At 39.1% G+C, this 26510-nt stretch overlaps 1 protein-coding gene across 1 annotated transcript; it reads left to right on the top strand.

Moving 5' to 3' along the window:
- LOC128975759 (plasminogen-like) lies at positions 1 to 25905 on the top strand. Its single transcript, XM_054392787.1, has 19 exons — positions 1 to 49; positions 2201 to 2336; positions 2964 to 3070; positions 7835 to 7949; positions 8971 to 9134; positions 9646 to 9775; positions 9899 to 10017; positions 11397 to 11559; positions 11828 to 11958; positions 12825 to 12984; positions 14381 to 14571; positions 15586 to 15734; positions 16430 to 16523; positions 18524 to 18641; positions 20325 to 20399; positions 20923 to 21063; positions 22822 to 22932; positions 24706 to 24847; positions 25747 to 25905. The coding sequence occupies exons 1-19, from the start codon at positions 1 to 3 to the stop codon at positions 25903 to 25905; spliced, it is 2454 nt and encodes an 817-aa protein (XP_054248762.1).
- Positions 25906 to 26510: the final 605 nt, after the last annotated feature.

The raw sequence follows: 26510 nt of genomic DNA, 5'->3' as shown, positions 1-26510 counted from the left end.
ATGGGGCCCAGAAAAGCTGCTTTTCTCTTTCTTTTCTTGCTCAGCTCAGGTAAGAGCCCTTTGCCTTTTGCTTGCCTAGGTGAGATGGGGGCCAAACAGTTGCAAATTCTATTTGGTGAAGGTAAGTTCCTGCATTCCTGTGTTAGCACTTAGCTGGACAATGATGGATTTGGGCCTTGCTGGCTAGTGAGAGTTGTTGTTAAACGAAGTGAGAGCTGTGGTTTCTTCAGTGTTGTGTTCATTAGAGACATTACAAGAGCACTCAGCCTTGCTATCTGAGTGGTGAACCAATGGCTCCCTGCAAACATGACTCATAGTCAGAAACGGTGGTACCCTTGGAAAGCAGCCCCAAAGCCTGGTAGGAAACCTGTTGCCATCAGGGAAATGTCTGTCTCTGGTTTCAGCAGTCTTTGAATCAAATGCTAAGACTGCTTTTGGTGCCAAGTATTGCTAAGCACAGTGATTCTGATTCTCATCCTTTACAACAGGAGTTTTAAAGTTTTAAAATTAAATATTTAAAACTTTTAAAAAATCCTTTATATTCCAACAATGTCACATTTTCTGCTGTTGAACAGTTACAAGAAAATGTTCTCCCTTGTTTTCCTGGGGGCGATAGGTAGAAATTTTATCTTCAGGTAACCTAGATCGACTTTTCCAAGAATATGTCTAGAATTTGTTTTTACAACTTCAAAAGTAGATAGGTGTTACACTAAAGGTGTATCCACTAAAGGTGGATTTCGAGCTAATCTACAAATACTGTAAGTAAATATTGGACGTGTTCAATCGGATCTTAAAATCAGATATCATGTTCTCTAGTACTTAACATTGCATATCATTGTATGGCCCTTAAATGACTTTTAAAAAGCACTGCTAAAACCGGATCAGTACACTTTGTATGATTTTATGATAGCTCAGACAGTTAGTATCATGGAAAAACAGGGACATATCATTGTATGATTATGCTGGATTATAAAAGCCAGGTCATAAACTTGTATTTATTTATTTATTCATTGTTAGCACTAGCTCCAAAGTGATGGTCCACAAAAATACCTTAAAACTCTTATTGATGTCTTCTGGATTAGTACTGGTCTAGTTTGTAAAGATACATAGGTAAAAGAAGTAATTGGTTTGCTCAAATGTATTTGAATATTCTGTTCAGTTACTTGGTGTCACGTCAGGGTTTAAAAAGACTTGAACTTTAGCCAGAATAACATGTTCCCTTCTGCATTTTTCCATCTGTGATATTATTTTTTAAGCTTACACTTTGCAATGTTTTTCAGGCAAATAACATTGGATTTCTTTTCTGTTGTCTAAAGCTTCTGCTGACCTGTGTTGCCTTTTATCTTATGCATGTCATCCAAAACTTCATGTGTTTATTCTTAAAACTATTGAATCAAATAACTATTGTGGTCACTGAAAAGGAATGATATTCAAAACAGAGCTCTTTGTACAAGCATGCAGGTTTAAGATGATCCAATAAAGTTTGGAAAGGAATCTTTCCCTCTTCTGGTTCCCTGCAATCGGCTTCAGTTACCTTAGGAAAAAAAGGTCAGGAGAACAGTTGTTCACTGAGTCCATTAGAGGAAATTGGTAGGCTCTTGGTGCTCCACATAGTCCTCAATATCAGGAATTTCTTAAAACATGCAGGTTTTACAGCACTAAGCATAGTCTGCAAACAGTCATAGAAGATTTCTCTCAGGCCATGAATTCTGTTGCTTTCATTATATATGAATGAGTGTCATACAGAGGTAGGTGATAGATGATGGGAATTAATAACACCAGAGTGATGTTGGAGGGAATTGAGCCTAATATGAAAGTTTCCATTAAAAAAAAAAAATCACAGTATTATTTGTGAGAATGCTGTACAAGGTTATGAATTTCCTGTATCTATCAGTAATAATCTGTCTTGGAAAATGAAATAATTGAACCATATACCTTCTGTAATCTTGTAACCTGGTGCCGGACATGGAAATAAATTTTTGTTTTGCTGTTTTTTCCTGTGATGTATTACAGTCACATAGCTGTGATTCTGTCAGCAGACAGAAAATATGTCACAGTTTACAATCTTTTACCCAGAATTACACAAAATAAATTGTGCTTTCACCTGTCAAATGCATTAGAAATGATACTCAAAGTAACAGATCTTCTTAACTGCAGCATTTTATTTTTTTAATGTCTGCTTTATTTTGCTCCCAAGTAGTGAATGGAGATATACTGGATGACTATTTAAGAACAGATGGTGTTTGGATACTTACTCGAAATAAACAGTTTTACGAGGCAAATAATGAAAGAGAATGTGCAGAGAAATGTGAAGCAGAAAGACATTTTAATTGCAGGTAATTTCTACTGATCTTAACACTATGTCATTGTGGGTATCTGCTTATCAAGTATATCTTCCTCCTGTTGCTTTTGGAACCAAAATCCTCATCCCGCTGCAGTGCTGCTTATGGCAGTGTCTCCCATGCCTGTGCCTACAGCTTGTGGTTTATCTCAACCCATAAATTACTGTGAGATCAAGTAAAGGGTGGATTTACAAAGTTTTACTTTATTCTGTAGCAAATGCTCAGGTTCCTGCTCTTTTCTAATGTTAAGTGGAGAAATGCTTGCACCTCTTTAGCAGGATGCTGCCTCGCTTCACAAAGTAAGGGTGATACGTTTCTTAATCATTCTAAGGAAGGATGCTAATATGAGCAGCTAGGATGCTGTTGATAATGTTTTGCCAATGCAGTAACTAGTTTCCCAGCAGTAACTTATTCACATAGTCACACACCCTGAAAAGTTCAGCCACTTTAGAGCAGTAAAAAACATTAAGTCTCTTATTCAGTACAGTATCCAAAAGGTATCAATGGACACAAGCTAGTGGCAGTAAATGAATAATTTATAGAAAAATAATTACAAGTTGAATGATTTGGGTTGAATTAAAAATATTGCTTCTTATGCCAATATTGCTTCCTTCTCAACAGGGCCTTCCTATTCACCAGGAAAAAGCTAGAGTGTTTGACACTAGCTGAAAATGCCAAAATGACAGTGACATTCAACAGCATGGATGCAGTTCTTTATGAGAAGAAAAGTATGTATACAGCAAAATGCTGCACATTTACATGTTAATCCCATTTAACTACATCCTTGCATTCTCTCCCACACTGCTGGAACAAACTGTTGCAGGTGGTGACAGCTTTAGTGAGGTGGGCCGGCACCTATGATAAACTGGGTCGAAAGTGCCAAAGAATCTCACAGCATCAAGGCTCCTTACATTTAACTCCTCTAACCATGTATTATTGTAACTAGGCAGAATAAACATGCTCCAAAGCAAAAACCATGCACTTCCCTGCCCTTCAAGTATTTTCAGTCTTCTGTTTCATGGAGTCTATGGAGTCCTTGGCCACATAAATTTTTCAAGACTGTAGGATTTGTTATTTCTATGTACCCACTTCTCTAATTTTCTGTGTAATAATCCTGTCAATAATTGACTGAAATATTGTATTTACTTATAATTGTGGTTTTTTAAAATAATTATAATTAAATGCTCCCCTTTTATAGCCTGTTTTGTTGCTTCTTAATTCTTGATGCATGCCGGGCTTAGATAAGTAGCTTTAATTTAGGATAATTCTTGGAATGAATTAATGCTTTTCCAAATTTTTAATAAATGCTACATATCTGGAAAAAATGTTTTTGCCTAAACTAACTCACCAAGTTTTGTGGGAACATAGACAATACAGTCGCAAACATTAACTTCAATGACTCTTCTGGAAATAAGAAAGTTCTGATTACTAACTGACATGTAAGCTGAAGAGTGAACCTTTCTTGTAAGAACATTTGAGTTAATTTGAAAAGACAATTATTTTCAATCTCTTTACAATTGAAAGCATTTGAAAGATACACAGAAAAGTGAAACTTGCATGACTAATCATGGTGCAGGTCTCCTTTACCATATCCATTTTTTAAAGAAAAAGAAGCTCATGTCCAAATTCCCACCTAATATAAACTGACAAAGTTCTGGTGAAATAATCATAATTATTTCATAATGGAGTTTTGTCCCAAACAACAAAACCCTAGAATGTTAACATTTAAACAATTACATCCTAGTTATTCTACTACTAGAGTGGAAAAGCGGTTGCCAGGTTCATGGCAGCTGGTGCAGTTCAGTTTGTAACAGGTATGTTCAGTAGGTACTAGCTCAACATTTAGCTGATTATCAGCCAGTGACATTTTGTTCTTGTGGTGCAATATTTGTTCCTTGATGTCTTCTGTATGCTGATGACAAGTGGATTTTTCTCACCAGTTTTCCTGAACTTGAAGTTTATGTTTATCTTGGGCATATTAACAAAGCCTTGAAGGCCATGAACAGGACTGAAGGAAATGTCACCCCACAAGTTCACTGCAGGGCGAGACACTGTATCTGGTTCCTCACAGAGAGGGACCAGCTCATAAGCCTGTAGATACCTGGCATGGCAGGGGTTCCTCCACAAAGGGAGGCACTCGTCTGAGTGTCAGGCCTGGCACAGAGTCACAGTTACCTGATGTCATTCCACAGGGACTCCAAGCACCCAGCTTAGGCACAACAGGCATCCTCCTCTCTTGCCTTCACTGCCATCACTCTGTGAGCTGTCAGAGCAGATGTTATCTGCAGATCTCTACTATGAGGGTAGTGGCACCCTGGCACAGGTTGCCCAGGGAGGTGGTGGAAGCCCCATCACTAGAGATATTCAAGGTCAGGCTTGATGGAGCTCCATCCCTGTTTGCTGCAGGGGTCTTCAACTAGATATCCTTTAAAGGTCCCTTCCAGCCCTACGCGTTCTGATTCTACGATATACCTGAGGCTTGTGGCAGCTAGATAATAGCAGGGGGGAAAGGCGTCTGCCTTATAGACTGCATTTTCATCTAATGACCTATCAGGTGTTATTTTCTCGTCATCCAGTATTTTACACCCCACAGCAACTTGGAAACTGTCTCTCTCCATCTCTTGGCAGTTTCTGCACTCCAGGTGACTCACTTTTGACACGTGGGACACACACTTCCTCCCTTGTCTATGCCGTTCAGCTCCTATGCTGCCACTTTACAGCACATTACCTCTGCCTTTTTACGTTTATCTCTCTGTGAAAGTCTGCTTCAACAGCAAGTGCTTTTAGCCCTAATATTCAGAGAATTGGTTCCTTTGACTTTTTGGGGGATAGTTTCACAGTGCCTGTTTTTTTTCAAACAAGGAATGTGGAGTCACCTTCTACTTGACACTAGCAGAAATACAAGAGTGTCTTGTTCCTTCTGAAAATCACAGCTATCACTGGTAACCTTAAACCAGACATATTTCTCAGAAGTCTGTTAAAGTGCAATGTAAAAGTCAGACTCACCTTCCTAGAAGCAACCTAATTACCACAGCCACCATCACACAGCCTGAACTTGAACTTGCAAATAAAGATGTTTAGTTTCCTTAAGACTCAGAAATGTTTTCTGTCCCCACTGTGATGCCTCATCACCATGCTATAGGTAGAGTAAAAATATTTTCTGCTCAGATATGATAGAATTTGTTCTGCTTGGAGAAAACTATCTTCAGGATGTTTCACAACTGACACTCTCTTGGATTCATGGGGACCATTTGATCTCACCTATGCCTGACTCAGATCTTGGAGTTTGTAAGGTCTGCTCTGGCATCAGTCCTTGCTAGAGCTTATATTCTTTGGGAGTGTATTCAAAATATCCGTACAAAATGCCTGCTTTAAAGCCAAAAGGTTAATTTCTCTGTGACTATAAGAGTTTGTCTGACTGTGCTGGGCCACCCAATGTTACGTACTTACATCTTACCCTACCACAGACACTTTAGGATCTATACGCAGACCATACTCTGAATTGTCCATAGTTCAGAAGACAACTCTATGAACATATATCTGACAGTTATAGTTATACTTTCCTTATGACAAAACTCTGTATGAGGAATCCTCTTTTGATTACATCCTCCTTGTTAACAGTAGGGGAAATCCACGGATACCTGTCCTCTGTGGCCTGTGCTCACTACATTTTGTTGAGTTAGATTTCTTCCCACTCATACCTCCAAAAGTGTATTTTCCTTAGGTTCTAAATGGCCTCACAGAGTTTAAGAACCACAGCATTTTTCCTAGCTCAATGTGCATCTGGGATGCTTAACCTCTTGTGCTTTTTCATGTGACTTCACCTGGAGTACTGTGTCCAGTTCTGGAGCCCCTATTACAAGAGGGATATGGACATGCTGGAACATGTCCAGAGAAGGGCCACCAGGATGATCAGAGGGCTGGAGCACCTCTCCTATGAGGACAGACTGAAAGAGTTGGGGCTGTTCAGTCTGGAGAAGAGAAGGCTCCGAGGTGACTTTATTGTGGCCTTCCAGTATCTGAAGGGGGCCTACAGGAAAGCTGGGGAGGGACTTTTTAGGGCACCAGGTAGTGATAGGACTAGGGGGAATAGATCTGAGCTAGAGGAGGGTAGATTTAGATTAGATTAGTTAGGAAGAAGTTCTTCCCGATGAGGGTGGTGAGACACTGGAATTTGTTGCCCAGGGAGGTGGTGGAAACCCCATCCTTGGCAATTTTTAAGGCCAGGCTGGATGTGTCTCTGGGTAACCTGATCTAGTGGAAAGTGTCCCTGCCCATGGCAGGGAGGTTGGAACTAGATGATCCTTGGGGTCCCTTCTAACCCTAACAATTCTGTGATTCTGTGAATAAGAAAACCTTGAACACTTAGTCACTGCAGTTTCCCCAGTCAAACCTTACTTTTATCTTGACATGTAGTTTGGTTTTTAATCCCATCTGGGTTTTGGAAAACACAGAATATCAAGAATTACATGCCAGCATAACAAAATCCTGTACCAGACAGAAAACTGAAAGAGACTTCAGGCACCAAATGGAATGAAGTGATGTTACTAAAAATGTTGTTTAAGAAGGGTCAAAGGCTGAAATCCGTGGAGGCCTCCATGTACCATTTGAATTAGTAAATTACTTGCTTGTCTTCATTCCTGACCCATCTATACAAAGCCAAGGCAAGACTTTTGGGCACTCCAGTAGTACCCTGACAACCAGGCAGCAGCTCCTTTTTGGTAGGGCATGCAGCACAGATATTTGTAGTCCCTGTCACACACCATGATGGCAGTAACTATTGCAAGTTGTCCTAACAAGACTCAGCTTTTCCTATCAGATTGGTCTCCTGTTCTTGTTCTAAAATTTCCACGGTATATTTTGAGATTTAGGGCAATCCTTCATGTGCAAGCAAATTGATGGAAGGGTAAATCAGGGTCACTTCCTGAAATAGCTGGACATTTCTCAGTGTCCCTTGTTAATAAAAGCATCATCAACATGCTTTGCGTTCTTTCTGCATTTGAATCCCACTGGAAAGTACCTGGAAGCCTCAAGCTAAGAGGCTTGTTTGACAAATGCATTTTGGCAACTGAAGATTTTCTGGCTTGAAGGGATAGTTGTATGACACCCATACTGTGGCTGTGCTTATGAAAGTTTCACAAGCATTTTATTTCAACCAGTGGCTGGTGAAAACATTCCTTTTAATCTCAGTAGTAGGATAATATAAATATGAATTTTATACATGTCAAAAAAATTGCAACTTGTTTTATCTGTATTCTTAACTATTCTTTATTATCTTTATAGAAATGCTTTGGGAATTTTCCTCTGTATTTGCCTAGTAGTTGGCATCTAATTTGCTTAAAAATGCCTTATTGCATGCACAAGAAGTTCAAACTATGAGTAAAACGTAATTCCTCATGAACTGATGAACTTCAATTATACCTGCAGATTCTCATTTTAAAAAGATGCAATATTGTAACACCACTGAATTAACAAAGCCAATTCCATTTCAGTTTACCTTCTACAATGCAAAAGAGGGATTGGGAAGGACTACAGAGGAACAGAAGCCAAAACTTGGAGGGGTATTCCGTGCCAGAACTGGGCTGAAAAAACACCCCACAACCCAAAGTATGGCCTTATTTTCATCTTTTGTCTTCATGTTGTTCTGAATCCCTTCCAGGCTCATGTGTATGAATAACTTTATAATGCACATTGTCAAAGCCAATTGTCAAGTGACTTTGAGACATCTATCTTGCTACTTTTGACTGTACTGGCAGAGAACTGCAATGATCTGGGTAAAGAAGGTTGTCTGCTGGGGAAGTTGTCTCTAAATACTGAACGTCTTAAGATGAAATTCCTCTTCTATCAGCACATTAGGAAAATTTTTCTGTTGGTAACAGTTGGGCCATAATTTCTTTCCTCTTTATGAGATGTGGGGAGAAAAAAAAAAACAAACAACAAACAAACAAGCAAACAAAAAAAAACCCAACAGTGGTATCCATCCAGCTCTAAGGCCCCTGCCTGCCATCCAGTCCAGAACAAACATCCAGCAAAGAATCTAGGCGCCCAAGCTATCTGCACAGGTAGAGTTTTCTCAGGGCTATCTGCCACTGAGATCACTGAAACAAGCATGGAAGTAGAGGTCCTAATTTCCCTGTTCTATATTGGAGTTTTATCTGCTTAAAAAAATATTTGTTGCTATTCTAAATAAACTTGTATGCATGTGTTTAGATTTTTGTTTAAAAGCGATTTGGTCTTCTTTGGGAGGTTTGCTATAAGAAGAAGCCTGGGGTCACTTGCTTCAAAAACTCAGGAAATTAGGATCCAGATTTATTTGGTGAACACTCTACTTTTAAAGCAGTTCCATTTAGAAAAAAACATGACAGAGCCACCGGTCACAGGGAACTGACTAGATCAGCTGGATGCAAGTATTAAAGACAAGTATTTGAGACTGTCAACGGCAACTGGAACACAGGCAGAAAGATACTGAGAATGGTAGTTATAGAGTCTTTTATCAGATTTCATTTATGGGTTACAATGGGGCATCTATTTCTTTCACTGTGCATTAATAGAGCCCACAGTTAGATCAGCAAGTTGGACATTTCCTTTCCTCTTGACTAAATAAAAAAGAATTTTAATATTGTTACAGTTATACACCTGAAAAATACCCCAATGCAGGGCTGGAGGAAAACTACTGCAGAAATCCTGATGCGGATGAAAATGGCCCCTGGTGTTATACAACAGATCCTGCTACCAGATTTGATTACTGTAACATCCCAGAGTGTGAGGCCCAAGTCACAAACACTGGAGAAGGTATAATGTATTTTTCAGAGAAGGGGTATTCAAGTAGGTAATGTTATTCCTGCTATTTACTCTTGCTTTAATATTGCAGATTGTTTCAAATGTGAATTTAGATCAAACTGAAGCTTAGGAAGTTCCCAACACGAAGATTCTTTTCTTAATTGGTTCCAGTTATCAAAGTAATTTTGTAAATATGGAGGAAATCTTTTAATAATTTTCTGTTATTGTCTTACTCTTACCCTGGCAATTTATTTCATTTTAACAAGAGTAAAGATGATTCAAGTACTCTCTTACATACAAAACTCACATTGCTATCAGTACATACAGATATGTGATAAAGTCTTCCCTCTAAATGACACTGTACATAAAGCTTTATTTATTTGGCTAAGCTGTTGTGCATGGTCTTCTGGATTCCTTTCATCACTATCTGGAGAAAAACTGTCTTTTCCTTTCAATGTAATCCATTAGATCAGAAACAAAATTCACAGGCTGGTGCAAACCTTGATGGTTTTGTTCTGCCTAGGCCCTACAGCGGAGTGCATGCAGTGTAATGGTGAAGACTACCATGGAGAAGTTTCCAGAACGGAGTCCGGACTGGGTTGCCAGCGCTGGGATGCCCAAGAGCCTCATGCGCATGGATTTACCCTGAAACAGTGAGTTATGCTCAGCACTGAATTCATGTGCACAGTGCTTGGGAAACCTTCCCTTCAGGCAGTCTAATTGCTGCAGCTGGCCATAGCTGACTCACAAGCTTCTCTTTCATTTTCCATATGCAGCTTTCCTGGGAAGGATCTGAGGATGAATTACTGCCGCAATCCTGATGGTGAACTTCGGCCCTGGTGTTTCACTGCCAGCCCAAATAAACGCTGGGAATATTGCAACATTCCTCGTTGCAGTGAGTCTGATTTCCTGAGATCGCTAGAGACTTTTATTAAAATAATGCAGTGAGGTGAAAGAGAAGAAATCACAGATCTGAGTAACCTGAGGAAATCCTCATTAAGCAGAATCACTGAATTTCTGTTCCATAAAGTCACATAAGCTTAATGAGGGTGCAGGTGTCATAAAATGCAATAACGTCAAAGACAGTCTTCAACCACATTACTTTTCCATTTACTTGCGAGGCAGGGCATTCAGGTTAAATCAGGTGACCTGCTAAGTCATGGAAAACATGTAAGTCATCATGTGGCCATACTGTGATATTTTACCTGAGTCTGGCCAGCACAGCCAGCTCTGCATTTTTCTTAGAAAGGAATGAATAATGAGAAAAAGTTCAAGCCTTGGGAGAAAAATCTGAATTATCAGTGAGCTAGCTTAACCCATTAAGAACACTAAATCTGGACACTTTCAAAGTACTGGATAATGAGATTAGCATTGCTGTTTGTAGAACTGCACTGCACTTTGTGAGAATGTTTCGTGTTTTTCTGTCTCTGGAGCCTGCTTTCATACAGATCTTCATTTTCCAGAGCTCTAAGCAGCAACATGTGTTTGCAAGAAGTAGTTTGCCTCAGCATGCTCATTTGCAGATGGAGGGATGACTATTTAGAGACTTTTGTGTGATAAAGTACGCTGTGAAATTTACCTTGGTGTCTCCATTTTGTGCTTAAAACTTAATGGAAGTTTAAGGAACAGACCAATGTTTTAGAGTCATATTTGTCTCTTTAGAAAATTTCATATACAAAGTATGTACGATAGGTATGCACCATAGATTCATTTTCTGTCTTCCACAGGTTCCATGTCTCTGATCATTATCCTTCCTTTCTTTGCTGTTCCGCACATGCCAGACCAATTCACTTTCTTTTACTCCTTCCCCACTTCCCCAGCTCACTGACTGCAGAGACTCAGCTCTGAATCTGTTTTGATTTCTTTCACAATTTATTCTTGGCCTCTGTCCTTATCCTTTCTGTCTTTCCACCCTAACCATTATATTAATGCGCTCCCTTCATCCCACTTGTTTTTACAAGACTGTACAAGACTACTTACTGCCTTTTCAGCTTTGCTTTCAGAGGACTGCAGGCACAAAATACAGCTTGACCCAGCTAGGTTATTTACTGACTGCTATGAAAGGGCAGACACAGGACCTCTGTCTGGCAGCAATGGCTATCAACCAATGTCATCTCTGCTGAAAAAAAAAAAAAAAAAAAGAAGAAGAAGAAAAGAAAAGTAAAAAGCTAAAAAGCACATTTGACATTACAGAAAACAAAGGTATTTAAAATATATTTGAAAGCACTAGTTTAGCAGCATTTTTTCTTTTTCTTTTTTAAAATCCTGCTACAGCTACGCACCCACCAGTCTCTGGCCTGGGATCCCAGTGTCTTTCAGGGAAAGGAGAAGACTATCGAGGCAGAATAGCTGTCACCAAATCAGGAAATGCCTGCCAGCACTGGGACACACAGTTTCCACACAGACATGGTTGGATTCCTGACAAATATCCATGCAAGTATGTTAAGCCTAAGGCATTTAACAAATGCCAAACAACATAGTTATTCCTTATCAATACAGATGCAGAAGCAAGAGGAGCAAAGGTTCTTCATGTATCATCAGCATTTAAATTGTAAATTCAAAGGCAGCTGCTTAGTCTTGAAATACAGGTGCATGAGCCAATGTCAAAACATGATAAGTGTAGCCATTCAGTTGAGTTCTGCATGCACTAATTGTCAATACTCTTGATTTCTATGAGTAGTTTAAAGATGGTGTTTCTGTTTCAGGGGCTTAGAGGAAAACTACTGTAGAAACCCTGATGGAGAAAAGAGGCCTTGGTGCTACACCATCAACAGCAGTGTTCGATGGGAATATTGTGCAATTCCCCACTGCGATGGGACAGAACAAGGGATTGCTGGTATGAGTATTGGAGCATACCTGAGACAGGGACTTTAAAACAGTGATAGATTTATTGTTTCTCATTGTAAATGTGTTAAATCCTTGAAAGTCACTTTATCACTGTTGCTACATTAGCTTTTCTGCTTGGCATTTTGCAAAACCTGCCAAACATTGGCAAGCATTGGACTTCCAATGGTTAAGGAAGCGCAGTGAAGGATGTAAATCACCAGCTGACCCTACAGAAGAATTAAAGAATGAAACAGCTTTATTCTTTTATATTTTTTCCCCCCAAATTGGGACATTTTTAGAAAGTGAATTGAAAAATGAAAATTGGTCTTAAAGAGATGGAAAAGTGCTAAATAAGGAAGTGCTATTTTTGGAAACAGTTACAGAAGAGAGGACAAGACCTTCCAAAGTGAAAAAAAATCCAAAAAACCTCTCATCTGAAACATTCATTCATTTTAAGCACACACAAAAAAGAGAAGGTCTTAGTTCAATCATAAGGATAAAATAGAAGTTAAAGTTTAACAAAATGTCCATTTTAGAAATATGTCAGTGGCAAAATTATTGGCATCTAATCCTTGAGGTTTTTTTCAAGTGAACTTTTTGATCTTTAATTCAGATGTGTTCACATATAGCAAGATGAAACTGTGCAGTGAGCCTTCCACTGAATGACGTCTGACATAGGAGGGTAATCTGTGAAAGTTTTCTAAATATCTTTGGAAATGCCTTTCTTTTCACACTGGCCACGATGCTCTCACTGTACACTCTCTACATAAATGAATAACTTGTTTTTATCACCCTATGTATTTAATTTTTTCTTGTGCTAGTCAGTAAGAGCATAACATTGTGATTTAAAGGACTTACTTTTGTTGTTCACTGCAGATGTGCCTATGCACGTTCCCCTGCTTGAGGAATGCTACTGGGGCAAAGGCCAAAGTTATCGAGGCACAACTTCCATCACTGCATCAGGGAAAAAATGCCAGGCCTGGAACTCCATATTCCCACACAGGCATGAAAAAACCCCAGACAGGTTCCCAAATGCGTATGTTTATCTCACCTCTTCTTGATTTATCTGACATTGACAGTTGCTGATTGTATTATCTTTGAGGAAACATTTTCTGTTAAAAACCTGTGGTTTCTCATTAATTAAATTCTGAGTAAAATATAGCTGTGTCCTTCTACTCTTAAATCTGAGCTTCTGTAACATTGGGAGACTTGCATTCAGAATCTTGACATCTGCTCAAATAGGCATTTTGTTTATGAATTTGAGACCTTTGTGCTGGCCTTTCTACTTATTCCATCTGCCAAGAACACAACTTTATGCTTCCAAACGTGCAGTGATACTGTGATTTATGGTGCCATTTCAGTGTTCTTTGTAGTTGGAATTTGGCATTCCAAATTGCACACACTGAATTGTCCTCCTTGTTTTGTGTTAATCATACTAATAAAACTGGACCAGTGATGTTTTAGAGAGCTGGTCTTAATTACTAATGCACCAGATTTTAATAAGAGTAGAAAAGTAACAAGATGATAATTGCCTGTAAGATGGATTACAGGCATAAGCAGGAAGGTTGTTACTTTTCTATTTTTTGTGTTGTCACTCAAAATATATTAAAAAAAAATCTCTCATATTTTGTCATTAAAAATACTGATTTATTGAAACTGGAATATCCTCAAAGGGGATGCTGATTTTCACAAATATTTAAAAAAATGGAAAGTGAGATGTAAAAATGTTGTGATTCATGTGTTTTGGCATATTCAGGGGAAAAAAAAAAAGCCATCCATTTTTAAACTGTGTGACTGTACTGTGATTCCAGATGGGAAAACACTGCAACTCCAGAAATTATTGAAGGCAGAAATTTTACCTTCCCCTGCCCCCCAGTAAGCACAGGCGTGGAAGTGCTCCAAATTAATTCAAAAGTAGGGTATTTGAGGGGTGAGAAGGAACATTTCATAAGTATTTATTTGCCATTCTTCTGAATGTGAGAAAGAGCACTTCAACATTTAAAATAAAAATCTGGGGAAAGCATAATGGCCCACCAAGAGTATGGACCTTCCCGCCTATTTATTACTAATTCACACATTCACAGAATTGTGTATGCTTGTACAGATATATTTAGAAATTAAATTATTGACATATTGGGCATTTATTTAGTTATTCAGCACACTGATATATTAGAACCAGAATTTAAGCCAGTAGTTGAATTATATTACCTTATGCATAAATATATTCATTCCGCTGATGTACATGTGAAATATAACTCTCCACTTATATCACAGCCATAAATGTGTTTGTTGGTAACAGGATATCTGGCAGTAAGTAATAAACTCATCAATATATTTAGCCATACATAGTGCAGATCCACATCTTTTTGTAAAGATACTCCTATTATTGCTTTCAGTCTTATGCAATGTGACTGTTGTACTTATTTTTGCAGGGATTTGAGGGACAACTATTGTAGAAACCCAGATGGTCGTAACAGCCCGTGGTGTTTCACCACTGACCCCAGCGTGACATGGGAGTACTGCAATCTCAGGAGGTGTGATGATCATAGACAAGAACCCGTACCAAATGACCCCCTTGCAACAACTCCGCAAAACGTTGACCTGAATACACTCACTACATCTGGTAACAGCTGGCTATAAATGTAACCTGCTGTACAGTCTGTCAGTAAAGGAATAGTAATTTGTCTTGAGTAGGGCTGCAACGTAACAGTCACATCCCTCCTCCAGCTGTCAGATTTGTACTGTTGCATTTTGCAGCAAGTATTCTTTAGTCAATTCATATCCTGTGATCTGTATCATTTTACAGTACATTTTGTAGGACAGTTTTTTCGTTTAAGGGAACAAGAGGAAAGGAGACAAAATGTCTAGTGTTTCTGTAGCTATGTGCTGTTGAAATATGATCAGAGTGAATGTTGTTGTTACAGGAATTTTGCTTATGCAGTGCTTTATGTTTTCAGTAGGTTGACCTTAGCTTGTTTTATTATTCATAGGCAACAATGTTTTGCAAAATGTGCACAAAAAGAAACAAATATTTCCTCTATCCTACTTCATTTCTTCCTTAATTAATAATCCAGGGTGGTAAAAGTGGTGACATTTTGTTGAATGTGTGGTAGAGCTTTCCATGGGTTATTTGCTTTGCAAGGTAGGTGGCAGGGGTGGATAAAACATACATTGCTAAATGGACCTGTGTGCTAAATGAACTCGTGCAGCAAAATAAAGTACCTGAAGCAGTGTCACTGGAAGCAAAAATTCCTGTTTTATTCTAATAGGGTCTCAACTGTGAAATATGCGTCTCTCATTGAAGGTGTTTGCTGATATCAACTTAGCAAGAATATTGGAGTCTTTTCAGATATTTGCAATGTGTTGCAGAAAATATGTAGCCTGAAGTTCCTTGATCATTTTCCAATTCAGTTACCCAGTGCATCCAAAAAGATATCCATCCTGACAACCTAAAAGATCACATTTTTGTCTTTCTGCTGTAGATACTAGAGAGTGCCTACACTTCAGTGTCACTAGACACTAAAAGCTAGACACTAGAGAGTGCAAGTCCTAAAGGTTCTTAACTGGGCCTGTTTCTGCTTACCACCACCACAGATTCATCAGCTAACAATAATTTCCTTTTCTTCTTTTTTCACAGACTGTATTAACGGTAATGGTAAAGACTATCGTGGCACAGTAGCAAAAACTGGAAGGGGCAGGACTTGTCAAGAGTGGAGTTCGCAGAAACCTCATAGCCACAAATATTTCACTCCTGTAACTCACCCAAGAGCAGGCCTGGATAAAAATGTAAACACCTGCTAGTGCCACTGGTGTCACTGAATGTTGTCTTCTTTCTCCATGAGTCCTCAGTAAATGCTTCAGTACTTATATGTTAAGCAATCATCATGTTGATAGCCTAGTGGCTCCAACCAGAGTTAGAGATGGGAGGAGGCATTTTACATTACTTTAGGATGTTGGTACTTCAAGTGCAAAGATAAATGATGGGGTTGATGCTGACAGACAAGCAGTGCAAAAGAAATCATACAGTGCTTCCCTGATTTCTGGAAATCACGAAGCGATGTCTTTTCTGTTTGTCACAAACTAAGCAAACTTCTGGCACATTCTTGGAGTTAATCTAACTTGCTCTCACTGAATAAGGATTAGATATACAATAAATGTTTTAGTGCATTTAGTGCACTCAGACATACTATAGCAAACTTCACTTCTCATGAGGCCTTAAAAGTACTAAAGTTACAGTGACTCTTGGTGGATGAACCAATGATGGCAATTTTATAATATTTTTCTAGATTCCTGTAATGTTTTTGAGACACAGGAAAGAAAGAATTTTTTAATCAGAAGAAACAGAAAGCATGTAACAGTGGAAAAGTAGTTGGAGAGAATTGATTCAAGATTAATACTCTTTTTAAAAAATGCACCTGTAGACTTCTTTGTTCTGTGGCTAACATTTGGGGTCTTCATTCTCTGTTTTTTAATTATTACAGTATTGCAGGAATCCTGATGGAGATATACATGGTGTTTGGTGCTTCACAACAGACCCAGAGAAAAAATGGGAGTATTGTGAAATCCCACGCTGCCGTAATTATCCTTAAAGACTTTTCTGTCCTCCCTTTCTACCGTTTCCTTTGTTTGTTACAAAATGTTTTCATTCCATACATAAAAAGCTGCAGTAGGCATTCACTTTAGATTTGAATTTGAAACCCTTTTCATTCTCTGCTGACAATTTTTATTCTAATCAGGGTGTTAAAATAATCTGTCCTTAAGATATTTTGCCATTCTTTTGGAGTAGGAAGTGAATTTGGTCCTGGATATTTTATACAGATTTCCTGAATTAGTTTTTCTTTTTGCTGATAGTAAGCAATACACTGCACAGGTATAGTGTTTGCTGAAAGACTCAGCAGTGAAAAAGATTTTACCTTTTTTGGTGCTTTGGCAGTGGGTATCAATAATAGCTGTAGCATACTGGGAGTGCTGCTTGATACACCTGGCAATCATCTTGTTTGCTTTGCTTTTCCTTTCCTTGCCTGCATTTTGATAGTTTTGTGGGGGTTTTTGGTGTTTTGTTTTGGTTTGTTTTTTTTTTTTAATATCTCTGTCAGGGATATGGAATGTCTATTTCTTCTTCATCTTATGTATTTTTTTTAGTACAGTAACTTCTAGAGGCCAAGTTCCTTCTCTGCTGGACATTGTAGCAATGCCAAACAGTGCAGAGAGCGGTCACTCTTTCAGGAGCGTGTGATATAGTCTTCATACTGGCTATCTAATGTGTTCCTCCAAGCAGGAATGAGTTATGATTGTGCACATTAATTTTGTCATCCAAACATAAGAGCTGCACAGGCAAAAAGAATAAGGAATCATAGAATCACAGAATTGTTAGGATTTGAAGGGACCTCAAGGATCATCTAGTTCAAACCCTCCTGCCATGGGCAGGGACACTTCACACTAGATCAGGTTGCCCAGAGCCACATCCAGCCTGGCCTTAAAAAACTCCAGGGATGGGGCTTCTACCACCTCCCTGGGCAACCTGTTCCAGTGTCTCACCAAACTCATGGTCAAAAACTTCTTCCTAACATCCAATCTGAATCTATCCATTTCTATTTTTTTTCCATTCCCACTAGTCCTATCATCACCTGACATCCTAAAAAGTCCCTCCCCAGCTTTCTTGTAGGCACCCTTCAGATACTGGAAGGCCACCATAAGGTCTCCTCAGAGCCTTCTCTTCTCCAGTCTGGCCACATAGGAGAGGTCCTCCAGTCCTCTGATCACCCTCATGGCCAGCACATAACACAGATGTGAAAACCTGCTCCCTGGAACTGCCATGGTGGATTTTCACTTTAAGATCTGATCTCTTTTCGTAACAGATTTTAAATGATATATTTTAAAATTAAAGTGTAAGGGAACTTTACACTCTCTTGACTTCGAACAGTTTGTTATTGGTTTCCTACTGGAAGTAACAAATGGAACATTCATAGCACCATATACAACCCTGGAAAGAGTTACTTGGGTCATTACTAAGGGTCCAAGATCAATCCATTTGAAAAATTTTAGAGAAATTTGGATAAACAAGAAAGCAGAGTGAACAATATAAGAGCAAAATTCAAACATATTATGACAAAGGAATAGAGATCAAATTTTGTTTATAATCTAGGAATTGTTTTTAACTCGGCCAAAGTGTAGACTGTAATGTTTAAAAAAATTAGAAATTGTTATTGTCTAGACACTAAGTATGTGCACTTTCTTTAGCTCTTTCTTCCCTTCAGCTTCCCTACAGACCTACAGATTTTCTTTTGGGGGTAGGGCTTTTTGTGATTTTACTTATGTTATTTGACTACATCGAAATACTTGACATAGTTAATAATTTCTTGCAGGTAAATTAATATTTAATCATGTCAAATGAGATATATAATCCCAGGTTTAAATGTCCAAGGTAAGAATAATATAATAGAGTATAAACATTCTGGTTGTTTCTTTACCCTTAGTTTCTTCTGAAGAACTTATAGTGAAAGCCTAAAGGAAGACACTGTGGATGGCATTACAAAACTTTAAAATTCTCCATTGTAGCTTTTTTTATTCTGTAGCTTCTTCTGAGCATGACTGTGGAAAAGTCCCAATGAGGAGTGAGCGAACCTGTGAACAATATAGCATGTGTGACGCACCTCCAGGGTCTTGGCCTTGGCAAGTGAGTCTCAGGATGAGGTACGGCTATTTAGACTCTGTCACCATTCATGAGCACAAGCGTTTCACAAGAAACAGGTCTTAGATAGAGACTGACAACAAATAATGCATATGTTTCTGAGGCCTGGTCTTGTTTTATATATAAATAGAACAATGTGGTCTTGTGGCCAAGAAGGCCAATGCCATTCTGGGGTGTATTAGAAGGGATGTGGTTAGTAGGTCGAGGGAGGTTCTCCTCCCACTCAACTCTGCCCTGGTGAGGCCACATCTGGAATATTTTGTCCAGTTCTGGGCCCCTCAGTTTGAGAAGGACAGGGAACTGCCTGAGAGAGTCCAGCACAGAGCCATGAAAATGATTAAGGGAGGGGAATATTTCCCTTATGAGGAGAGACTGAGGGAGCTGGGTCTCTTTAGCTTGGAGAAGAAGAGGCCGAGAGGTGACCTCATTAATGTTTATAAATATGTAAAGGGTGAGTGCCCAGAGGATGGAGCCAGGCTCTTCTCCGTGGTGCCCAATGACAGGACAAGGGCAATGGGTGGCAATTGAGGCATAGGAAGTTCCATGTAAACATGAGATAAAATTTTTTCACTATGAAACACTGGAACAGGCTGCCCAGGGGGTTTGTGGAGTTTCCCTCTCTGGGGATATTCAAAGCCTGCCTGGATGCATTCCTGTGTGACCTGGTATAGGTGATCCTGCTCTGGCAGGGGGGTTGGACTGGATGATCTTTCGAGGTCCCTTCCAACCCCTGACATTCTGTGATTTTGTGATAAAATGCCTTAGCATTTATATAGAAAACTTCTTTTGGTTTTAATCATAATGTCCACAGATTGCTACTTACTGGTTTAAATTAATCCCAAATGTAACACTTCTGAATCTTTAAAGGGAAAAATTGACCTGCAGACATTGAATACATCTTTATTTACTGAAATGGGGAAGGAATAATTCTCACTGAGGAAAGTGAGAATTAATTGCCTTCAGCAGTAGTGGATTTAAGCCCAGGAGCATAGGAAATAACCTGCAATATTTATGAATAGATTTTAATCATCCCTTTTCACCCAGTATCTAATCTGGTTCAAATCTAGATTGATGTAAATATAAACCACCCTAGTTGTGTTAGAAGTCACAGGAAGACCATCATCTCTCAATATAAAAAAACCTTATTCTGCAAAGCATTTCCACAATGTCTGGGAGAGTGGATATACAGGAGATGAAACACTTACAGAAAGGATAACGAAAATTTCTATAGGGTTGTTGACAGTCACCATAATAACAATAATTATCCCAAGAAAAGTTAAAAATCCACAGTAAGGTTTATTTAAAGAACTAGTCCGAAGCAACCCCACAAATCAGAAGGATATATCCTTTTATTAATTGCTTATCAGGAGAAATTCATTACATCACAAGTGAAATTGTTAGGAAATGCAATGATTTTTTGCTAAAGTCCTAGAAGTAAGTGTGCACTGTTCCAAAAATTTCACCTGGGTGTCAATTTTTATGTTCACATCTCTCATATTCTGGAGCAAACAAAGCTTATTACTTGAAAATCTGCATTTATTTCTCTTTTCATGGATGAAAGATAAACTCTAACTGGTAAAAGAGGCACATCGCTAGTTTGTTAATATTTCCCATTGTGTATAGCATAGATGATGGGGAATTGACTATGCAGTCTTAAAGGAATGTGATTGTCTTCTGTGTTCTAGTACCAATGTGCACCATTGTGCTGGCACTCTGATAAATCCACAGTGGGTTCTTACTGCAGCTCAGTGCTTGCAAGAGTGAGTATCTGCTAGAACGAGTGGTAAGCATTCCCTAAAATGCTATGAGAAAATAGGTAGAGGGACAAGATGTAACCAGTAAGGCACTTTCTTTATTCCTTATTTCCTGTTTTTCTTGCTGTCAAGTTGATTTTTGTCTTCTGCTCCTGTCTCAGTCAAACAGCACAACAATGGTTTATTTCTGCCATCCACCACAAATCACGGCAAAAAGGGTACAAATTATGTGCTGGTGGTAATTGCACCTAATTGCTGTGGCTAGAAGCTGATGCTTAGGGCTTTAGGAGTTGTGAACACTGCAAGAAGGTGCCCCATTATTTACAACACATGGGATTTTTCACAATCATAAAAATCAAACTGTTAATAAAGTTGCATTTTCTATCTCCCCCAGAATAAATGAGGGTCAGAGGGAGCAGACTGACTATCATCTTAAGTGCAGTTCTCAAGGGAAATCACCAAATTTTAAAAAGTAACATTCCTGATTAAATATATGGATGTATAACCTTGGTATTGTCATTTCTTCCAGATCAACAGAGCCTTCTTCCTATAGGGTGTTTCTTGGGATACAGAATCTGAATGCAGTAGAGCCATCCCTGCAAATCCAAACTGTTCAAAAAGTACTAAAGGAACCAAGTGGAGCAGACATTGCTTTACTGAAGTTGAGCAGGTACCATTTCAGTCTAAGCTTTTAATTTCAGGATGGATGTAGAAATTCCTTGATGCAAAATTGAAGCAGAGGTAGAAACAAAGTTAACAACTTGATGTTGGGCAATCAGAAGCTGCAATGCTCTACTGCTGTAGCTCAAAAATCTTTGCCTGACTAGTCACACCAGTGGGCCAAACAGGAGCCAGAGATGTTGTGAAGGACATACTACCAGTGGAATTAGACTTGATGTGCTAAATACAACCTTAGAGACAAAGGTCCTAGAAGAATATCACTAGAGACCTAGACAAACCTGGAAACCAATAAACGCCCCCACCAGTCCAAGCTTTCTCACTCTTGTCTACTAGTTTTCAGGATTCTTTCAATACAAATACATTTTATTGAAAGTTTATGAACTAGTTTTGGAAGCTGCAGAAGTCATTTCCATTCTTAGAAGAAAAAGAAATCACACAGGATTAATTTCATGGAACATGGGAGAGTGGAGGTTTGAGATCACCATTTTGCACATGAGAGGGATGGAGGGTAGAGTTCAAAATTGTAATGATGGCATTGGCACAACTTTACCCTCAGCATAGGAGCTGGTTATCATATCCTACCCTCGAGGACTACTGCATTCATATTTCATTTAGATTTTTGTATTGGAGAGGTCTTTGTTTTAAAATGGATCAGAGTCAGATCCCTTGGTCTATGATTCTCTTACATTTTCTTGGGGCTCGTGACCTACCCTGGACAAAGAGGGTTTTTTACTTGCCTTTAACTGGACACTGAAGATCTCACTGGCTATCAGATCACATACTCTGAAAATCATTCTGAGCCTGAAAGGAGATTATAAAGGTTCATTTTACCCTGGCTGAACATCGAGTTCACTGAGATACTTTTACCCTTGCACAATCAGAACTAACCTTCACAGGGTAGATTCCTGGTAGTGCTAGATCTCATTTAACAGCTTGTTCAGACACACTTTCAGTGTACCAAAACTGTTTGCACTTGTCTGACTCCTAGGGCACCTTCCAGAAGCCACCTCATCTCTTCACATCTGCATCTGACAGTCAATAACGAATCAGACAGTACAGAGCAAAAGCAAAAGCCTCCTTATGCAACATTTTCATCTTCTGCAGCTCTGCTTCACCAGCCCTATCCACTCCATATTGAGCTTTGTTCCAGTGCTTAAGCCTCCACATGTTGTGATGAGTCTAACACCTACTTCATTGAGGTGCTAGACTTAGTAATGTGTGAGATAATGCATAATGTCACCCACAGCTAAATCACTCATGTAACCAGAGAAGAAAGGAATTTTCCACAACTTCAGATGCATCTGCTTATTCACTCATTCGTCCATCCATCCTTTCCTCCTTCAGTGAGGTCCCTGAAAATATCCATGACCTCTGAGGCAGGGACAGTCTGATATAAGTCAGGCTTACACCACCTGCAGGGTTTGCTAGGGGCTGCACTTGGGACTGTGCATGTTCCTATACATACCACAGGGGTAACCAGAGATCGTTGCTCTAACACTATGCTGCAAACACATTTTCACTGTCACTGTGCCCGTAAATACATGCCAGAGACTTTCAGCTGCTGTGAGGAACTGTTGTTTTGAGTAAGTGACTAGACACCATCTTAAAACTATCTATACAGTTTTAAGATACCATCAGCTTCTTCACCCTTCCCCAGGCCATTTCTATGCAGCCTTCTGGGCATGAAAACTGAAAAAAGCTGATGATAATTTTTCTAAGGATCTTTTAATTATTCTTTGTTTTCCAGCCCCGTAACAATTACTGACCGTGTAAAACCGGTTTGTTTGCCTGAAACCAGTCTGATGGTAGAAAGAAATGAAGTATGTTTCCTAGCTGCCTGGGGAAAAGCAAGAGGTAAAGCATATTTGGTGTTGTTGGAAACCTGGGAAGGTTTTAAAATCCTGTCACAATATATGTGCACTCATAGGACCCAAAAACCCCATGTTTTACATAGGAATTAATTAAGTTGGAGGTCACCAGGCAACATTATTCTTTTTATGTCTTTCTCTCAGTGCTTGACTTTTCCCACCTCATTTCTCACATAAACTGAATTCGTTAAACAGGAGAAAAGAGAGAGGAGATTCAGGCTGAAGATTTTACCACCTTCTATCTCTCTCTATTTTAAGCTTTCTTCAGCTTAAGTGTACACTGTATTATCACAAATAAAGACTCAAATGTTGCCCTTGCCTTTAATTTAGATCTTCCAATATAATTTTTTTTAAATGAATGAAGATTGCACTTACCTTCCTGTAGTCTAAACATTATAGTCTGCATAGATTTCTACAGAAAGCTATGCTCACTCTAGACTGATAGCATTCATGGCCAAGCACCAGACTTAAGACCTCGTTTTAACTACCTGAATTTTGTTCACAGCCTAGTGTTAAAAAATAACCATATGGTCTCCTGCTGCCCAGCTCTCACTCCACCTAAGCTGAGGGCTGAGAATATTCAGACCTGCCTTTGCTGAAGCAGGAGGCAATTCCTCACCCCTGTGGCTGCCAGCAGGAATACTAGCAGCTGCCTTCATTCAGTCCCAGCTCCCATGTACATGCTTTTGGCCTTGCTGAGCTGCATGCAAGAGATGTTTTTTGCATCCCATTTGGCAGACAGCACCCTACTAATATTTCTGGATTCTTCTTTGTGTGTGCATTCACAGATTTAACAAAACAAAACAAAACAAAACAACAACAAACAAAAAAACCACCAAAACCCCCCCAAACAAATAAACAAAAAAACCCCAAACCCATAAAAATGAAATCTTTTGGATTTCAGCATAAAATACTTCTACATTGATTGCAGTACATTTTTACTCTTGCTGTGTCATCTAGGTACAAAATTAACTCTGTGAAAATAATGTCTGAGAATTATCACACTACTATTAGTGTTATCAAGAAACACTTTTCTCCAGCATTTACTGGCTTTCCTGTCACCTTTTCGCCCCTTTCTTGCCTTGTTTATTTCTTCTTTTTTTTCTTTTTTTTTTTTTTTAGTTCAGCTCACCACATGGTGGCAGGTTAGTCCTGTGTTCTAGTGACCAGAGGCACGACAAAAATGTTACAGGCTAGATTTCTTCTGGAAGTGCTTTAGGACGGAAAAATCAACAGACCATTGTCGTGTTTAGGCAGTGTGCAAGAGTCTTGCCACATCATACAACTAAGTAATGAAATCAGCAGGGGAGGGGGAGTAAAGCCAGAGCCCCACATCTAAATAATCTGTGTTTTGAGGAAATTCGGTCTTGGCTTCAGTAAAATCCTCCCTGTTTGTAAAACTCTTTAGGCCTTAAAGAGTTCAAACTACTGTACAGTAAATCCAGGGTAACATTCTCCCCCCTGAAACAAGTCGTTGCTACTGCACTATGGTGAAAGCCTACAAACCAACACAGTGACTCAGAATCCTAAGCATCTGGTTTTATTTGTTTTGTGACATTTTGCAAAGAAAAACAAACTTTGCTTGTTGAGAGTAGGTAAGATCCAAGTACGAAAAAATGTAAAAGATTTAATACAGTTCTTCAAGGAGCTCTGAGACTATAAGTTGAGTTGGGTAGGGGGTCACAGTCCCTTTGGTACTGAGGCTTGATTGGACCACAATGTCCAGGTTACCATTTATAACTGTTATATTTTCTTAATTATATTGATACAGACAACAAATTAAAAGATGTGGAGTTCCCTGTGCTTGAAAACAGAATGTGTAATCGCCCTGAATTTCTGAATGGAAGTGTGAAAAACCATGAATTTTGTGGTGGATTTACTTTTGGAAGCATAGGTAACTGCAAGGTAAGAATAATCTGTTTTAGAGTGTAAGCAGGCCAGATGACAATTTGTACTTTCAAGGCTCAGAAGCTACTTCAGCATAAGCACTGAGGTATACATTGCACTTTTTCCTTCATTCAGCAGAAGTGCAGGGAAGTTGCATAGGGTGATTTCACCTTCCTGCATGCTGACATATTATACTCATAGTCACCTAGTTGTGAATAACACATCTCACCTGAAATACAGCCTGTAACATACTACATGAACTTCCCTTCATTCCTAAAGAGAGAGGGGAACATAGTGACTGTTTCTGGTGAAGCCTGGAGTTGTATCACATCTTATTTAATCCCTTGATTAAATAAAGCTTGAAGTGCTTCCAATGTTCTGATTTTCAGAAGTATATAAAAAAGGCTTTTAAAATGTGCTTTTCTTAAAGGAGGCGATCCCGCTGAGAGCTTTTCAGTAAGATGCTAGTAGCTAGCACTTGGTGACAAAAGTCAGAAAGCAGATGCTGGTCTTTGTATGCAGACATTGAAGACTGCCAGTGCAAATGATATTTTTGAGTGTGGACAATGGATTCATTGGCACACTCACTAATTATTTGGCATAGGTACTCATATCCTGCCATGCTTGGTTTTTAAGGAACAGTGTTAAAACAATTAAAATTATTTTGTCCAAGATCAAGTGGGTCAGAGGATGTGGAAACTAAGAAACTTCCTTTTTTGTGTGTATAATTTGCCTTTGATTTTTTTCTTACCCTTTTTTTTTTTTCACTCTAGCAGGTCTAATAAAACACTCTACAGCTCTTGCCTGAGACATATTTTGAGGCCTTCAGAGTTACCACAATATTGTACCTGCCAGTATTTTGTTGTTGGCATGTGCAGTGTCTAGAGGAGTAACTTTATTCTCTATTCTCCTCCTAGGCTGAAGTTGGAGGACCTCTGATCTGCCAAGATAAGGACAGATTTGTCCAATATGGAGTCACCTCTTGGGGACTAGACTGTACCCAGCCATCAAAGACTGTTTTTGTCCGAATTCCTAGTTTTGTTTCTTGGATCAAGAATACAATGATTGTTCACTAAACCTTGATGCAGGATAACTTTTCTGGGAAGCAGTCCCTGTGACAGAAACAGCATTCCAAGTATGGTTTAAAAATTGTGATAATTCATAAGAATCTTAAATAAATATCCTTACTGGCTGAGCATAAGTAGTTATTGCAAGTAGTCAAGTTGACCATTTATTACTGTCTGTCAGTGAGTCTGTGTTGTGCCTGGCTAAGTCAACTATACAGCTTATGACACTAGCTGTACAGTTCCTGTGGGAAGCATACAACAGTGGAAAATTACTGAGCCCAGAGTTGCAAATAAACACATGGGGACCAGAGCAGACACAGGGGCTGGGTGGAGACCTGGTGGTCTGTGTTGCTATGGCACCAAGGAGAATAGGAGGAGCAAGGCAGAGGCCCACTGTTCCATCCTTCCATTTATCATCTGCAACACTGCTGACCAGATGAGTCGCATAAAAAAAACAAACAAGGAATGTCTTGTGCAACTGAGAGAAAAACACCAGGAACGATGACTTGAGTGCAGTCCCACCCACACACTGCAAAATTGTGGGTAATGATGTATAAATATTTGGAGGGGATTGAGAGTTGGATACAAGAGAGCTGGGACAGACTGACAGGTGT

The sequence above is a fragment of the Indicator indicator genome, chromosome 2, assembly GCF_027791375.1.
Source record: "Indicator indicator isolate 239-I01 chromosome 2, UM_Iind_1.1, whole genome shotgun sequence".
In the NCBI taxonomy this organism is placed as follows: Eukaryota; Metazoa; Chordata; class Aves; order Piciformes; family Indicatoridae; genus Indicator; species Indicator indicator.
The sequence above is the reverse complement of the archived record's forward strand: the minus strand, read 5'-3'. Positions and strand labels throughout refer to the sequence as shown.